Source organism: Haematobia irritans, chromosome 2, assembly GCF_050003625.1.
Source record: "Haematobia irritans isolate KBUSLIRL chromosome 2, ASM5000362v1, whole genome shotgun sequence".
Classification (NCBI taxonomy): Eukaryota; Metazoa; Arthropoda; class Insecta; order Diptera; family Muscidae; genus Haematobia; species Haematobia irritans.
Window position 1 is genome coordinate 229,232,457 of NC_134398.1, and position 18,075 is coordinate 229,250,531.

Genomic DNA, 18,075 nt, shown 5'->3' on the forward strand with positions numbered 1-18,075 from the left:
TCGTGACTCACGAATAATTTTATGATTAATTTACCTTACCGAAGTGTCGGAAAACATGAGCATTATTAAAATCGAGAGTGTTATTAAACTCTTAACATCCCAGGTGTCACTAAAATTGTAATTGAATTTAACTCTTAAGCGTTTTATGTTGGTGAGCAGGAATATTTTCGTGAGTGTAATTCGTTACTCACGCACACTCACGAAGATATTATTTTCGTGACTCACGCTCACGCACGACATTTTGGTTTGTTAATCACGCTCACGCACACTCACGCTGTTTTCATGAACGTGACTCACGACTCACGCACGAATCACGAAAATGTTCGTGAGTCACGATAATTTCGTGTCACGTGCACACCTCTAATACCTAACCAAACCTTGGGTTATCCATTAAAAAGCTTCTATACAAGTGTCCGCCTATCGATAGTGGCTATGGTTGTGTTTACTCGCTTAAACGCGCGGTCGCTGATAACGCTACAATACATTCGCAACTAACTAGGACATTAGTATTCTTCGTAACAGGGCTGTTAAAACGAATTTAACAAAGTAACGGATTACTCGGTGCATTTGTGCTATCTAAATCTAGACAAAATAGTAAATTACCAAGATGGATATAAAAACAATTCATGATATGGAAAGTGTTGCGGAAGATATTGAAAGATGTCTAGAAAATCCGGTAAGTTTTATTTGGGAAGAAACGGTTTCAAGTTTAACAAGTATATATGTATCGTTTGATCTCTAAGTAGTTGTTTGTGTATCCTCTTATTTTCTAGATAAAGGCACATTTAGTTCAAATTATTAATGGCTTTGTGAAATTACTAATATTTTTGGACCATCGAGAACCTGGTATATATACTTTAGCGGTCAAATGGTTTCGATTATACATGGTAAGACGCTATTATTTTCCTTTCGAAACCATGTCATGATGTTCAATATGTTATTTTCAATCAGGGATCCGGAGCGGTCCATTTTTTTCGCTCCGCTCCGGAGAAAAGAAAAACGCTCCGCTCCACGCTCCGCTCCGCTCCTCTTCGAGAAAATTATACTATATTATATAATTATATAATCTGAACCAATTTGCATAATATTTTGCGGGTTTAATTAATACCACAAAAGGTAACCTTGTGCAAAATTTGAGAAAGATCAGTTAAGAAATGAGGCCTCTACGGTCAAAAATAAGGTTATTAGGGGCGAATTTTTCAAAATCGGGCGATACATACATGGGAGCTATATCTACATCTGAACCGATTTCGATGAAATTTTGCACATACCGTTTGTACTATAGTGGACTAGATCTAGCCAACTTTGAGTAAGATCGGTTGATAAATAAGGGTTTTATGGCCAAATTTAGAAAAATCGGGCGGTACATATATATATGGGAGCTATAGCTAAATCTGGGAAAATCGGGCGATACATATATATGAGAGCTATATATAAATCTGAACCGATTTGGATGAAATTTTGCAGACTTGAAGGGCGATGAAAAAGATTACCTTTTGCCAAATTTGGCGACGAGCCGTTTGAATAAAGCACAGCGTGACCCCATTTGCCGAAATCGGGCGATACATATATATGGGAGCTATATCTAAATTTGATCCGATTTCTTCCAAATTCAATAGCGTTCGTCCTTGTGCCCAAAAAACTCCATGTACCATATTTCATCATAATCGGTTAATAATTGCGACCGGAATCCTGTGAACAACAAATACATGGACAGACGGACGGACGGACACCAAGCGCTAGATCGACTCAGGAGGTGATTCTGAGTCGATCGGTATATATTTTATGGGGTCTAAAATCAATATTTCTGGTAGGCACATTTTTTGGCAGATCAAACTTATTATACCCTAACCTCTATGTGGTTTAGGGTATAATGACTTTAAAACAATGTGTTGAAACATTTTATTAATTTTGAAGATTTTTTCAGAAATATTAAATCCATTTTGACTTCATTAAAACGAAATTTTCATTCATGTTAGGATACACATTTTTATGTCGAATCACTTAGCTATAAGGACAAAAAGACTTCATTGAAAAGTTTAGAGACTTTTAGACAAGGAAAAAACTTTATTTCTTCTATTCTAAGCAAAATTAGTACTCGTATTTTAAGCATGTGAAATATTTGGCCTCCCGACAATATTCTTTGCGGTGTACCATCTACTATTTAATATGTGATAGAAACCAAATTTATGAAAATGGACCAAAATCACCAAATTCTGTTTGGTCCGACCATCGGACCAAATTTAAAAATTAGAAATCTTTTGGACCATTTTTGGTCCGATCGGACGAAAACGGCAACGCTGATTGGAATTGAAAGTCTATACACAGAGTAGAAGTAACTACTCTCCGAAAGTTTTTTTTTGTTTTGCAACAGACGTAGAGAAGAGGTTTTGTTATATTTGTAATGTGTGTGTGTATGTTTATGTTTGCAACCATAAATAACTAAGTAATAGATGACCCATCTGTGTCAAACGCAGTCTGACAGTTCCCAAAATGAGGAATAAACGAAGAAAATAGGGGGAATTACAAATTCCCTCTGAGATTCGTTTTTACAATTTTTCTATTTTATCCACAATTTGAACATGTTTGATACACCAGATGATTTATAATCAAGTTAAATATTCAAAAGTTCATATTTGAACAAAAAATTGCGACTAAAACCGCGAAAATACAAAATTTAATTTTTAGCAAATTTTCTCTTTACGAAAAACACAAAACGAAATGTCAGAAAATTTATTTGGGCTTCTTCAACATTTTCTGGTCGGAGAGCGATGGGTCATCTATATTTTAAAGAGTCTATGTTTGCAACAACCTCCATCGAAATCAGCCCGTGGTATACCTACGAATATTCTTACTCAGATCTAGTGTTACCTAATTTCGCCTTTTTCCCTTTATTGTAAAAATACATTTTCGAACAGCGTTTTTAAGAAATGTTCGTTCTCAAAAAAAGTAGATAACATGCAATAATACTAATCAAGTCATTAGTTTTCAATGTGAGAAAAAATTAAAATAAATGTATATGCGCACATTTTTCAACCAAAATTTAAACTATCCATAATTTAAATTAATTTTCGAGAACTAATATCAGAAATAAGAGAATGCTAGGATATAGTACAATAGTAAAGCAAATATGAATGTCCTTACACTGAAAAAAAGCACGCCCGGTTCCAAAGATTTTGTCTTTACTTTAACAGTTTGGGTATTAATTCCGAGCCAAAGAAGCGGAGAATACAAGTAAGGATACTTTAAAGACGCAATTCTCTTTTAAATTTGGGGGTTATGTACTTGCTTCTAGGAAGCAAATGTTAATTTTTCATTTTTTTTAGATTTTTTTCGTCAGTTGTTATCAAAATCCTTTAAAAACGAGTTGACGACAATTTTATTTTCCATATTAAGACTCGACTTCCAGTAGAAATTATGCTATGTTTCAAGTAAAAGGCGTCTTTAAAATAAAGTGTTGAAAAACATGTCTTATTTTTTAACGATTTTTTGCTTTGTAGGCAAGATGCAAAAAGGAAACAAATTTAAAGACAATTGTATTAATTTTAAAGAATTTTTCTTAGTTATTAAAGTCACGTTGACCTTACCTCAAAAATTTTATCTTTCATGTTATGATACACATTTTTAAGTAAAATCACTTAATTATAAGGACATTACAACTTCATTCAAATGTTTATTGACATTTGGACTAGGAAAAAACTTTATTTTAGAGAAATGCGTCTTCCATGTTAAGCAAAATTTGCATTCTTATTCTAAGGACATGAAATCTTTGACTTCACGACAATATTTTTTTCAGTGTAGAAAACTAAAAAATTAAATATAAATAAGATCGTTTAATTGCATTTATTTGACGTTCATTACAAACATCTTTGTAGTAATACGGGATGAAATTGATCGAAAGTACTGTTGTTACTTTTACAACACATACTAGAGATATATTTTGACATTTGCCGTTTTTGAAAACAATTACTAAAAAAACACGTTGTGTTTTCCCCAATGTACGTATGTACAAAAATACATATCGTACATTTTAAACGTTTACTCACACTACGCTAAGTACTAGCTATATTTGAAATTACCTACACAGTGTAATTTCAAAGTTACACATTTCATTCAAGTAATATTTTATTCGGAGCGGAGCGGTTTTTCATTTGGAAACCGCTCCGCTCCCGCTCCGCTCCGGATTTTAGAAATGCCGCTCCCGCTCCGGCAAAAAAAGGGCTTGCTCCGCTCCGCTCCGCTCCGGATCCCTGTTTTCAATATAAATATGTTAACCTTACAATCTCTACAACGGTTAGTTTCATGCACTCAAAAAGGTCTGCTAATACATCATTCTGGGACTGACAACTACTTCTAATTCTTTTATTTGAGACCCAAGAAGTAGGTTTTGCAAATTTCTGCATTTTAATATTTGTTGATAAATATTTAGATTTTTGGGCGACTACTATGAGTGTCCGGTCTGTGATTGGTTTACTAACAAATGGCTCTAGGAGTAGCTGTGCAAAATTTCTAATCGGATAAAAATGCATCTTCCAAACAACTCAATTATTTAGGTTGAACAAAAAACTATACAGCAATTGTCTTTACGGGTATTAACTTATTTCAGACTTAAATTTAAGGTGGATACTATGTTCGGGTTTTCCACCAAAACTTCAAATTGAAAAAATATATGGGAAAACAATCATATTTTGTTAAATTTTCTCATCTTTTCGTAACATTTGGTATTTTGAAAATAATTCAATGAAAAAAGAACCGTGGTTTCCGTCGCGGAAATCGATCATACTACCCACCTAAAATTTGAAAAAGGTTTCCATTAAGTAAAATCGTGTTCAAGTTATAAAAAATATTAAATAAATAATTGTCATGTTATAAAAAATAAATAATATAAATATATATAAGTTATATAAAAAAGTAGTCACATAAATGTAATTTTTCTAGAAACTGCAACTATCTATTGAGTTGAGGAATGATCACAAATTATCACGACAATTTGAAAGATCTATTCCCACCGCGATCACTTATATCATCGCAACACTGCAGTATAAGATAGACGAGACCGATTATCATTATGAGTTACTAAGTATATTGGAAGAGCTATTGCAAAGATCTAAGGAGGAAATGTTGCAAACCCAATTTGCCGAATTTGAGAATGGAACCATGTAAGTAATTGATCATACTTTATATTTTTTACCATGCCCACAATATATATATATATATATATATATATATATATATATATATATATATATATATATATATATATATATATATATATATATATATATATATATATATATATATATATATATATATATATATATATATATATATATATATATATATATATATATATATATATATATATATATATATATATATATATATATATATATATATATATATATATATATATATATATATATATATATATATATATATTATATGCAAAAATCCATAACTTACCGAGAGTACTTTCAAGCGCGCTACTCTTTTTATCTCAGTATATCTTCTGGCCAACTAGTTGTATAAATCACTTTCAAACTATCTTGTTTATTTTTTATTTTATTTTATTTCAACTTTATTAGTAACATAGCCTCATAGAGGCCCTATTCGTTACAAAATATATTATTGGTTAAACTTCAAATATTTCTTAAACACTAATAATAATAATTAAAAATTAAATAAATATGATATCTATAACGTATCTCTATATCCTACTGACAAATCAATTTTAACTTAAAAAAAAAATTTAATGAGACCGTTAATGTAAACTACTAAGTTTCTAAAAGTAAAAATAATAACAATGATAATAAAAATACAAACAAACATTTTGATTACATGACACTAAATTATTAAACTAATAAAAAATTGAAAAAAAAAAAACAATTAAATCATTAATAAACTAAAACTAAAAATTTAAAAATTTATTTAAAAAATTATTGGGCATAAATAACAATTGTGTACATTAAAGAATTATGGCAATTACTTTTGAAGATAATGAATTTAATTATATTTGTACTAATACTTTTACCGATGTAATGAAATGAATTGATTTTATTTATTATTAATCCCAGATAACAACTACTAAAAAAAAAACATGAGATATCAATTACAAATCATTAAGAATAAGGTATTCTTGGAGTTTACTTTTATATGTTTTCGAGTTGCAATTAAATAGTTTAATAGATTAGAAATACGTATGTTAGCACAATTAAATTACACATAAAGAGAATAATAATTACAAGGCCTATTTTTAAATATTGCCTTTACAAAATCTCTCAGACATACGTATGTTTTTTATTTCAGCCAAATTTTGAACCACCAAAAAACTTTTGATTGCTTTAGTACTTAAGAAATATTTTTAAATGTATTATGGACTTTACTGAGTGTGTAATGAATGTAATTCCCTTATTTGATGATATAACCGAAATGAAGCTGAAATGAGCTTGTACTATAAGCTAAACTATTCAAGTTGGCTGTTGGATTCAATTAAATCTAATTTGTTGCAATATTTGTTTTGGTTACAAAAATATTAAGTTTTTTTATTATTTTTTAATCGGATTTAAGCATTAAGATGAGTACTATGTTCCATTTTCGAGTTGAAAATCACTTTATTTTCCCGATTACTTTTCCTGAAATAATCAAAATTATAAAGGAAAATAGGAAACAAACTTATTCCCGTAAAGTCAAGTCGAAATCTAGAGGAACAAGAAACTGCGCATCAATTTAGTTAATTTATCAGCTTTATATCGAACTGTTTTAATAAAGTAACCGCGAAAATTTCAACTCGAAAAGCGAACATAGTACCTACCTTTATATACAAACGTACACATTTCCATAAATGTTCCGTAAGGAACTATTAACCAAATTATTAGATTCCATTTTTTTTATTTTATAACTCGTTCACATTAGACTCGAAATCTACTAAAAGTTGATTTAAAATCCCTTTTTTTATAAGGAAAATTTATAAGGACAGTTGAAATCTAGTTAAAGTGGATTTTGGAAGTGTAATGTGTATGATGTATTAGGGATATTAAAAACAACAAAAACTGTTAAAAATCTACAATATATTCGTAGTCAAGATATAAATTATTAATTTATTTAAATTTCTACCCTTCAGAGCTTCTATTTGGACACCGATAAAGTTCATGGGTGATTTTCAAGCACAATTACTGGCCTTAAAAATATATGCGAAAATAATGAAGACATTGGAGTCTAAACATCAGGAGGAAGAGTTAAAAATGATCAAATTGACCAATTTAAAACTTTTCAAAGACAAATTGAAAAGAGTTATTGAAAAGTCTGAAAACATGTACGCTCTTGAAAATGTGGGTTAAATATCCTTAAAATTTGAATTGAAAAAATAAATACTAACCCTATTTTCTAGGCCTGTCGCGACTTATTGAATAATTACAATATGATTTTATCCCATAAATTTCTTATTTATTCCTTCTATTGTAAAACCGCAACTCTGGGAAAGAATATCGAGCTATTCAAACCACAGGTATGTTAACGTTAAACGTAAAAAAGTTGTGTGTTTAAAAACTAGGTCTTATTTATTTTTGAAGTTTTGTGATAAATTTTGGGTTGATATGAACTGTAAGCGCTGCAGTATTTCATTTAGATGTCGATATAAGATGACCAAAAAATCTCTGAAGTTGGAAAATATGAATATTACATTAAAATGGAAGACTATCCAAATGTAATGGAATATATCTAACAAATCAATCATCGCATAACAGTCTTTTTTATTCTTTGCAGACAAAAAGATAGTATAGCCTTCACTATTGATTACAAATCTGAAATATGTAAATTACCAAAAGATATTGCAGCAAAACTAACAAATGGTGATACTGTGAATTTTATTTTGCCACAATTAGAAGTTAATCGTATGAAAGATAATGAACGACTTGTGGAATATTTCGAGAGAAATGGGAGCATTGAATGTATAGGAAGCAATACAGGTATAAAATAACATTGTCACACTTGATTAAATCCTTAATATGGTTCTCTTTGCAGCAGAAGTATCTACGAATATCAAAACTCCTATAAAAGAGGAACCAAAAGAATCCGTAAAGCCAATAAATAGCCAACAGAGACGAAAGTTTTTCAGTAAGGCTAAAGTGGATACTAAGAAGAAGACTCCGGATAATACAACAAGGTATGTGAAAAGCGAAACAAATTCCTTAGTAAACAATACTATTTAAAGTTTTAATTAATTTACAAGAATTACGAAGGCCCAAAGGAAATATAAAGCCCCTATATGTGCCGTAGTTCCCATGATCGATCTTACTAAATCGCCGAAAAATAATGGAAAGCCAAGTTTAAGCAGAAAAGATCAAATCATAGATATATGTAACGAAGTTCCAAAACAAAGTGAACTAAATGACAACCAAGTTAAGGCAGTATTAAATGGAGTTAATACAATTTGTTACAATTCGAAAATTTATGAAAATTTCGGAAGCCAACCTGTAACAGAGCCATGCCAATCATATCGAAGTCTTAAAACACGATATGCACCATATCAATTACCCACAAAATCGAATCAAACGAAATCAATGAAGAAAAGTCAATGCGATTTATCGTTGAAAGCCGTCAATAATGAGGGGAATACCATCATATTACAGGTAAGTTTATGAAAGAGATGTCAAAGCTATTATCATCAATTAATGGGCACGAATATAACGAAACACTTGCCTGTTAGCAAAAAACAATAGACTAAACTAACAAATGGTTAAAGGCTTCAAATTCAAAATTATCGTATAAGTTCCACAAATTTATCATAAAACAAAATTATTTGTGAGTTTTTTTCCTATTTTTATTTCAATAAGTGGTAAATTAAAAACATTTTCTGACACACAGAAAAGCCCGTCAGTTATTGGCAGAAGCCATAAATTTGTAATGTTTGAGCTTAATGTAAAATGATTTAAATCAAAAACATTATAATTATACGCCGAAAAAATAACAGAAAATAATCCATTTAAAAGGTTTATTGTAGTTGGAAACATAATCAATTAAACAATTAAATGATACAATTAACTTTTTAATCAAATTAAGACAATTAAGCCAATGAGTATAAAAAATTAAATTTTTAATTAAAATACTTATTATCCCAATTAAAATTAAATTTAATTTAAAAAATTAAAAAATATTTGACAATCTTTTTCGGAAAAATTTTGACTCAAATCTAAAGAAAAATCCATATATAATTATATTTATTATTATAATTATAATCGGAAAGTTCATAACAAAGTAAAATTATAAGAAAATTTTTTCGTCTAAAGGTGAGTATTAAGTTCGAGTTTAGCCGCTAATTTTCACTAAAGTGAAAACTAAAGCAGGAAAAAAAGTCATAAAATTACACATATTTCCTGCAGATTTCATTATAACTTGATGGGGAATATCCCAAAGCAAATTTTCACAAAGTTTGTATTCCTTAAAATGGATTATTAAAGAAAAGTAATCGTGCAAAAATGACGATTTTAGCGGCTAAACTCGAACTTAATACCCACCTTAAAGGTGAGTACTATGTTCGGTTTTTTCACCAAAACACTAAATTAAAAGTACAAAAATATTTATGAAGACTATTATATTTTTATCAAGTCGTATCAAATAATGAATGGAAAAGATCCAATGAATTGATTGGTAATCATTTTATATTTCTGAATTAATTAATTAAGAAAAGTAACCGTGAAAAAAGCTGGTTTTCAGCTTGAAAACTGAACATAGTACTCAACTTAAAGGTGAGTACTAAGTTCGAGTTTAGCCGCTAAAATCAAAAATAAATCAGCAAAAAAAGTATAAAAGTGTACCTTTTTGATTAAAATGTTAATATATCATGATGGCGAAATATCCCAAAGCAACTTCTTATGGAGTTTATATTGTTTAAAATGGATTATTGAAGAAAATTTATCGTGAAAAAATGGCGGCTAAACTCGAACTTAATACCATCATTAAAGGTGTGTACTAAGTTCGAGTTTAGCCGCTAAAGTGAAAACTAAAAATGGCATAAAATTATACATATTTGTTGCAAATTTTATTATAAGTTGATGGGGAATAGCCCAAAGCAAATGTTCACAAAGTTTGTATTCCTTAAAATGGATTATTAATGAAAAGTAATCGTTAAAAATGACGATTTTAGCGGCTAAACTCGAACTTAATACCTTGCCATACATCAAATATCCTTGCATTTGTTTTCAATTAAAATTTTTGAAATTTGACTCATTTATATTCCATTTCTAGAGTCCAGTTCCGGCGAATTCTAAAACACTTAATAGCAACACAAGAAAACGTAAAATTTGTTCTCAAGTAAGTTTCCTAACAAATCGGAGATATTCTTTTTATTTAAATAAGTTTTACTATTTACAGGATCTTTTTGATAACACAAAAAGCGATGGAAGTAGCAAAGCAAGCATCAACAAAAATTCAGAAAACGTCGACATAATAAACTGCCCAGAAACACCTAAGAAAAGGCCCAAGTTCGCGGGAAAAGGTTCAAATTCATTGAATTCACCAGACTCATTGCCAAGAACTCCGACATCAAGAAATTTAATGTTTGTGTCTGATATAGACGATATGCCAACATTATCTGAACAAAGCGACAAGGAGAACCATTTTTTAGTGGAAGGATCCCGAACAGAAAAAAATATTCTGTTCGGAAATTCAAATATTAAGGAAATCAAAAATTACTCGAAATCGTCTCATATTCCAACAAGTATTGGTACACCTCGAAAATTTGATGGTTGTATTATATACAACAATTGTTTTAACGACACCAGTGATAGCGATGATAGTGGTGATAATACAGACCTCCAAAGAAATTACGAAAATGGTTTAAATATATCAAAATCTATTCAAAATACTTCAAATATCAGTCCTTCAGAAAAAGTCCAAGATAATTGTGGTCTAAATACGAACTTCAAAGATCTATTGTATTATTGCAAACAACAGGCTCCAAATTTAGATAATTCCCATAATAATATCAAAGAATTCAATTTCAAAAGAAATTTTTCGTCGTCATCTAAGGCGCTAATGTCCTTAAATAACAAAACCCAAAATCAAATTATAGATAAAGTTTGCAATCACTTAGATGTGTTTGGAAGCGAAAAATGTGATGTTAACAATAATAACCATTCCACTTTGATGGAGAATATCTGGAAGATTAATTACGAAACATTGGTGAAATACTTAGGATTGTTGCTGATAATGAAGTCAAACCACGTAGATGTACCAAAAGGATTAGCAATAAAAAATATTTACATTAAATCCCAGCCTTACAATATGGATATACAACTAAATCTTGATAACCAAAATACATCATCAATTTTGCGTGAAACAATGACTATTAAAGAACTCGTTCAGAAAGGTATAAAAAAATAAAGTATATTTGTGACGCAGATGATAATTCGGACAAATACCCGTACTAATTTCGATTTAAATTCAAACATTTATTTAATCAATTAAGCCCTCTTGGACCATACATTAATAGCTTTGAAATAAAGTACAGCTTTGAATAAAATAGGATTTTACCTATAAAAAGGATAAGAAAGTAACAGTTGATTTTCTTACATCTGTTCGCTGACTAACGAAATTAGTACCGAGATTATATCTGAGTATCATATCAATTTAATATATTTCTTTGCAGATACCAAAACAGTGCCATTCATCGCACTCAAAGAAAATCTTACTTCTTCTTATGCAAAGTGTTTTCTAAATATCTGTGGTATGATTATGGACTCTAATTATGGGATTATCACAAATAGCAGTGATATTGGCCACATGAATACTGCTAATCAAGGTATGCATTAAAATTAAGGAAGGCTTGTACAAAAAATTGTAATAAAATTTACAAAACGAAGATAATTCAAAAGTCATGGTTATAAAAGATTTGCTAACTTCAAAGAAGTTTTTTAATAGCCTCAGGAAATCAACAAAAGATTCATTAAAAGGGAAAATTTTTCTATTAATTTTTCTCATATTTTTTTTTATTTATTCATTTATTTACATAATCACAAACAAAATTATTGGTCGATGAATACGATATAGCAGTTTTTAAGAATATTTCAGATCTCACGTTGAAAGCCCATTGTTTAGTATTTTAAAGTCGAAATTTTGCGAATTGTTGTTGTCCATATAAGACTATATTAATTTTTAGCTATACACACATATAGCTCGAAATTTTCATTTATTATTAATTTTTTTTTTGTAATGTATGGGATTTAAATATCCTTCCAAAGCCGTAACTACCAACCATTTCCATGAATTGATTCAGATCTAATTATAGCTTCCAAATTTGCCTTATAGTATATAATAACAATTTAATGCGGCTATGGAAGTTCTTTATTAATATAATACAATAAGCCAATTAAGGCCAATAATAGTGTACTGCCACTAAAAAAATCTTAAATCTTCTTTACTTCCCAGCAAAAAAATTTGGAAGTTCTTCCAAAGGCACAACTTTAAAAGAACTTCCAGAAGATGCACTCACAATGATGTTCTTCATTTTAACTACCCAAGATGTTCTTTTAATTCAATTTTTTATAACTTAGTTTTTTCATACTTTTAATGGGTAATTTTAACTTTTTTTTTGTTTCAAATAGGTTAAAAACAGAGTAAGAATTCATAAAATGGTACAAATCATTCGAATTTTGTCGAAAAAAGTGCTAAATTCAATCTGAAAAAATTGTGCATTTTTGAAAATATTTGAGGTCAAACGTTTCCGACAAGCGTTATAATCCATTGAAAAATTATAAAAATTATTTATTTGACAAAACTTCGCAGAATTGTTTAATTTACATCCAATACATTGAATTCGGATCACACCTAAAGAAGTGATGCAAACTCAGTGCAACGGCTGTTGAAATGGAGGACTTCCGTCCTATGACAAGCCCATGTTAAATTCATCGCTTCTGCGTCAATTTTGCACCACTTCCGGATTCAAAAAGAACATTTTCATTACTTTTTTGGCGACGCTTTTTTGCTGGGTTCTTACTCAGCAAAACAGCAGACTGAATCTGGTATCCGTCATTTTTTCAATAACTTAATCGTATCAATTCCCTTAATCTTCTTGTCCAATAAGCTCGAATAAATATAGTACTAATAAGTAATTTTAAATTTGTCTTAAATTTTATTTTGTCCATACAGAAATAAGTGCCATAATCAATGACTATATTACACGAACAGATAACATAATTATAGATTTACGGAAATCATGTATTTCAAGATTTTTGGATAATATCAAATACAAAATGTGTGGCATAACCGAAAATGTTATAAAACTGTGTGAGGAGAATAAGAGAGATTTGGAAAATATCCAAATAAGTATGGAGAAATTAATAAAGAAAATGGTATGTCTACATGAAATATATGAAAAGAAGGCGGACGATTATAAAAGGTATTTTTTTTTGTTTGTTTTCAATGCGTTTGTTTGGTCTTAATCTTTTCAATACTTCCACAGATACCAAGAAATTTTTGAACATAGTTTGAGTGCCATGGCAAATCTCAATAAGGAAGCTATTGTCGCTGAATACAAAGTTATGAAAGAAAAGTTTACAGTTATTGAACATGGTATACGAAAGGATACATGGAAAAACTATTTTGTCCCAAAACAAGAAGAAATTTTGTATCAATTAAATTGTTTATCAAATATTAACAAATGATATTGCTTACAAAATGTATAATCTAAAAGTTTTACTTTGAATAAAGAGGATATTGGAACTTAAAATGACAACTTTCACATAAATTGCGCTACTCAATTTAAGTTCAAATTTCACATCTGCGAAATACGGCCGTATTTGACCAAGTAAAGAAATAAAATCATATGGACATGGACTCTAGTTCCGCAATCTATGTGATCAAGGAGTTTTCATTTCTTCTTTTATATGTACTAAACTATGTTTGTCTGATTGAAGTATTTTTTTTTTTTTGTTGGATGCCAAGTAACGACAAAAATGTAAAAATGAAGTTTCAAACCAATGAAACTAAAATCTGTTAGACATGAGCATTGTAAGGAGAAAATCTATTACTTTGTAAAATTTAAATACAATTACGGCCATTTTCATGTATCTCCGTTAGACTTTAACACCCAGTTAAAACAAAGTAAAATCGAAATATCTTCTCTTCGGTTAACTTTAACTGAAAAAATTTTTTCAAACCAATGAAACTAAAATCTGTTAGACATGAGCATTGTAAGGAGAAAATCTATTACTTTGTAAAATGTAAATACAATTACGGCCATTTTCATGTATCTCCGTTAGACTTTAACACCCAGTTAAAACAAAGTAAAATCGAAATATCTTCTCTTCGGTTAACTTTAACTGAAAAAATTTTAGCAGTTAAGTTTCTAACTGGCATATCGAATATGTAGACAAGATGACAGGTATGTCCATAGTACGGTTTAAAAGTTCGTTAGCTAACGTAGCACTAACGGAGCTTCCTGAAAATGGGGGTTAATGTTATATTTTTGTTTCAAAACGTTGTTAAAGTTAATATTGTAAAATATTTAAATTATCACAATTTATAGATAATATCTCGCTAATGAAAAACATTAACACCAGCATTTTTCATTAGTCCATGACCTCAAGCCAAACAAATAATCCCAAAATTGTGAAACTAAAAAATTTAATGAAATATATTTACGTACGTGATTTGTTGCAATAAATTGGTAAAAACTTTAGATTTGTTTCCGAATTGTCCCTCGTCGGCAACATGTATTGCTAATAGAGGTGTGCGCGTGAGTGAAATTTCACTCACACTCACGCAGCAACGAAGCAAAATGTTTATTGTTGTTGTTGATGTTGTAACAGTTTTTAATGCAATTTCATCCATTTTGTTCTATTCTTTGGTACTTCAACTGGTGTCCAGATCTAGGAACTTTGCGACAAGGGTGGGGTGCGTCCAGAGTGATCTGCTGGTGAGTCGGGTAGGTTTAGCTGGGCAAGCAAAAAGGTGACGAGTGTCATGTGGCTCTTGGTTACAGATGGGACACACGTCAGCTACGCTGCTATCAGTCACTGATAAGTAGGAATTGAGGCGGCTGCACTTGACTGATCTTAATTGTGCTAAAACCACCTCGTCAGGAGGGGTGGAATCGAGGACAGGTAGAGATTAAACAGTGCCGGAATATCATCCCACCCTGGGGAACTCCCTGTTTAACTCTACGGGGTTTCGACTTCTTGTCCCTGAATTCGTACGACTATAATTCAGCACCCAACACTTCGTACCTGCCGGTAGGGACGGATTCTCGATGTCCTCGAATAATGTGGCATGGCTGACCGTATCGATCATGCTTTCGAATGCTTATTCACGCACGATACGTGTAGTAGCCACTCACACGAACGAACATTCACGAAATGAAAACCAGTACTTACGCACGAACTACTTTTAATGTCTCACTCTCAAGCACGATTCACGACAATTCACGTGACTCACGACAAATTCACGAAACTCACGATATGTTGCATTGACGGTGTTAGTTCCATACATGTTTTTAATTTTATTCTTTGTTTTTTTTTATTTTGTTATTTTATTTTTAAATGAAAAACTTAATTTTCTTAATGGAACAATGTTAAATTTCAGGCAACAACAAAAAAAATTACATTTTCCCGTTTATGGAAATTTATTTCATGAACTTAATTTATTTTTATTTGCATTTTAATGTTATGTCAATTAGAGGTGCACACTCACGACGGCGAAATCTTATTCACGCACGATATTTTTTGGTAGGACTCACGCACGCTCACAAAAAGAAAATTTGTACTCACGCACGAAAATCTTTTAAATGTCGTGACTCACGAAAAACCTCATGACTCACGAATAATTTTATGAGTTATTTACCTATAGAACCTGATTAAAAACATGAGTATGATTAAAATCGAGAGCGTTATAAAACTCTGAATGAATTCAACTCGAAAGCGTTTTATTTTCGTACGCGGGAGTATTTTTGTGAGTGTGTTTTTCCGAAATTCGTTACTCACGCACACTCACGAAGATATTATTTTCGTGACTCACGCTCACGCATGACATTTGGTTGGTTAATCACGCTCACGCACCGTCAGCGTGAATCACGTCTCACGCGTGGGTCACGAAAATTTTCGTGAGTCACGACAATTTCGTGTCACCTGCACACCTCTAATGTCAATACTTTGGACCTAGCACTGAAAATGGTTAGATGTTCTCAGCAGCCAATCTTCCATCTTCCTCTATTGCCTTTGAATAGAATATAGTTCGACAGCTAAATTAATTTCAGTAAAAGAATTAAGTCTTGTTTTTTTTTCGTGAGCGTGATTTTGCAGAAATTTTATTCACGCACATTCACGAAACGAGTTTTATTTCTCACGCACGATACATTTGTTTCAGTCCCATTCACGAGTGTTGCTTTAGATTTCGTTCACGATTCACGTGTGTCACGCACACACCTCTAATTGCTAATTAGAAAAGCAGTCACACAGTACAAGATCCTAAATCATAATAACATATAGACTTATGTACTATATTACTTGTACTTTTATGTTAAATAAATGACTACGATAGTTAATGTTAACAGAAAATGCAAAGTGTTTATTCTTATGTTCTTAACAGAGATAAAACTATACATTAAAGAAAACTGAAAAACGCGGTTGAACGTGCTGCGCGTCAGTTTTTACTCTATTGCTATCTCTGTCTAGCAATGCCAGTATTATCGCTGTTGCGAATTATTATGTTTATGATTATAAGGTTACCCCCTATCATTTCTTATTTACGTCATTATTATGTAATATATTTTTTTATTTAATTAAATCGATTCCACTTTAACAATTTGTAAATAGGTAAGAACGCGTGGAAATTTCCACATCTATTTCCTTCCCAGCAAAAACTCTCATTACCCGGTAATCTTGTATGTAAGCCTATTTAAAAATTAATATCCACTTATTAATTGGCATCGCTCAGGATTACATTTACATACGCATGTCCTAGGAGGAAATTACTTCACCCCAGGCATACTTTCGGCCATGAAATAAGTAGTGCTTTTAGAGCATATAATCACCTAATAAGTAATCACTTATTCGTAGATAGTAATAGGAGCACTACTTGAATAGAAACGAATATTGTATAAATAAACAAAAAATCTAATAAATCATCTAAATAAGATAACACGCAACTTAATTTCACACTTAAAATAGAAATAAATGTAGGTTGTTTAAGGTAGTTGGATTCGTGAATTAGGTTATAATCACCCTTATTCCTGAAGTCGCCCTCGCTCTCGCCGTCGCTTTTTGTCGTCTGTCGCTTTTAACTCGTCTCGTCATTCAATTGGTATTCCTGTGAAGTGGCGACGACGACGATTACTTTTTGTACTCGGTAATAAAAGGCCGATATCACTAGAAAACAGTCAGCTTTCAGTCGGTTTAAAATATTTTTATTTCCGACGCAATTCTATGTCCGAAAATCAAGAAAAATATTTAATTTGATGCGGGAAAAATTGTGGATATATATTCAAGGACATTAAAAGCTTCCAAAACTATAAAAATGGAGACGACGCTGAGATCAATGGCACAAGGACCATCAGGAAAGAAAACAATCAGCTGATATACAAAACTGAATTTTAATCATTTGCGTTTAAATGCTATTTGTTTGTAATCCAATTTTGACTTGGAAAATCAAAATAAATGATAAATTTGACTGGGGAAATGATTTAGATATCTACATTAGGACAATAACAACATCCGGCATATACAATTGGAACGACGTTGACATTATGTGCCCAAGGATAATTCAAAGTTCGCGAAGGACACATTTGTTATCTAAGTTTGGTGCTAAATAAAATACATTGGCCTTGAAGGGTTTCTATTAAAAATAAATGGAATTGAAAATCAACACGTTTACTTTAATTGTACAATGTTCTTTTCTATGATGTGAATGTGATGACCATAACTGCTATATATACTGATTTTTTCCCATTTTTTGTAATTGTTGAAGATTAGTCACTTTACCTCTTACCAATTTCTATTTTTTAAATTTATTTTTCAATTATTCGATTAATAAAGTCTAAAAAACTTCTTAAAAATTAAACACTAAACTCGTCGCTGGTAAATTTAA

At 30.7% G+C, this 18,075-nt stretch overlaps 1 protein-coding gene across 1 annotated transcript; it reads left to right on the forward strand.

Annotated features, from left to right (window-relative positions):
* The first annotated feature begins 555 nt into the window (after window positions 1–555).
* LOC142225363 (uncharacterized) lies at window positions 556–13,723 on the forward strand. Its single transcript, XM_075295130.1, has 14 exons — window positions 556–676; window positions 774–887; window positions 4,939–5,159; window positions 7,121–7,328; window positions 7,388–7,504; window positions 7,569–7,702; window positions 7,762–7,964; window positions 8,020–8,161; window positions 8,228–8,627; window positions 10,243–10,308; window positions 10,369–11,365; window positions 11,645–11,797; window positions 13,144–13,393; window positions 13,457–13,723. The coding sequence occupies exons 1-14, from the start codon at window positions 608–610 to the stop codon at window positions 13,656–13,658; spliced, it is 3,276 nt and encodes a 1,091-aa protein (XP_075151245.1). The 5' UTR covers window positions 556–607; the 3' UTR covers window positions 13,659–13,723.
* The last annotated feature ends 4,352 nt before the right edge of the window (window positions 13,724–18,075 follow it).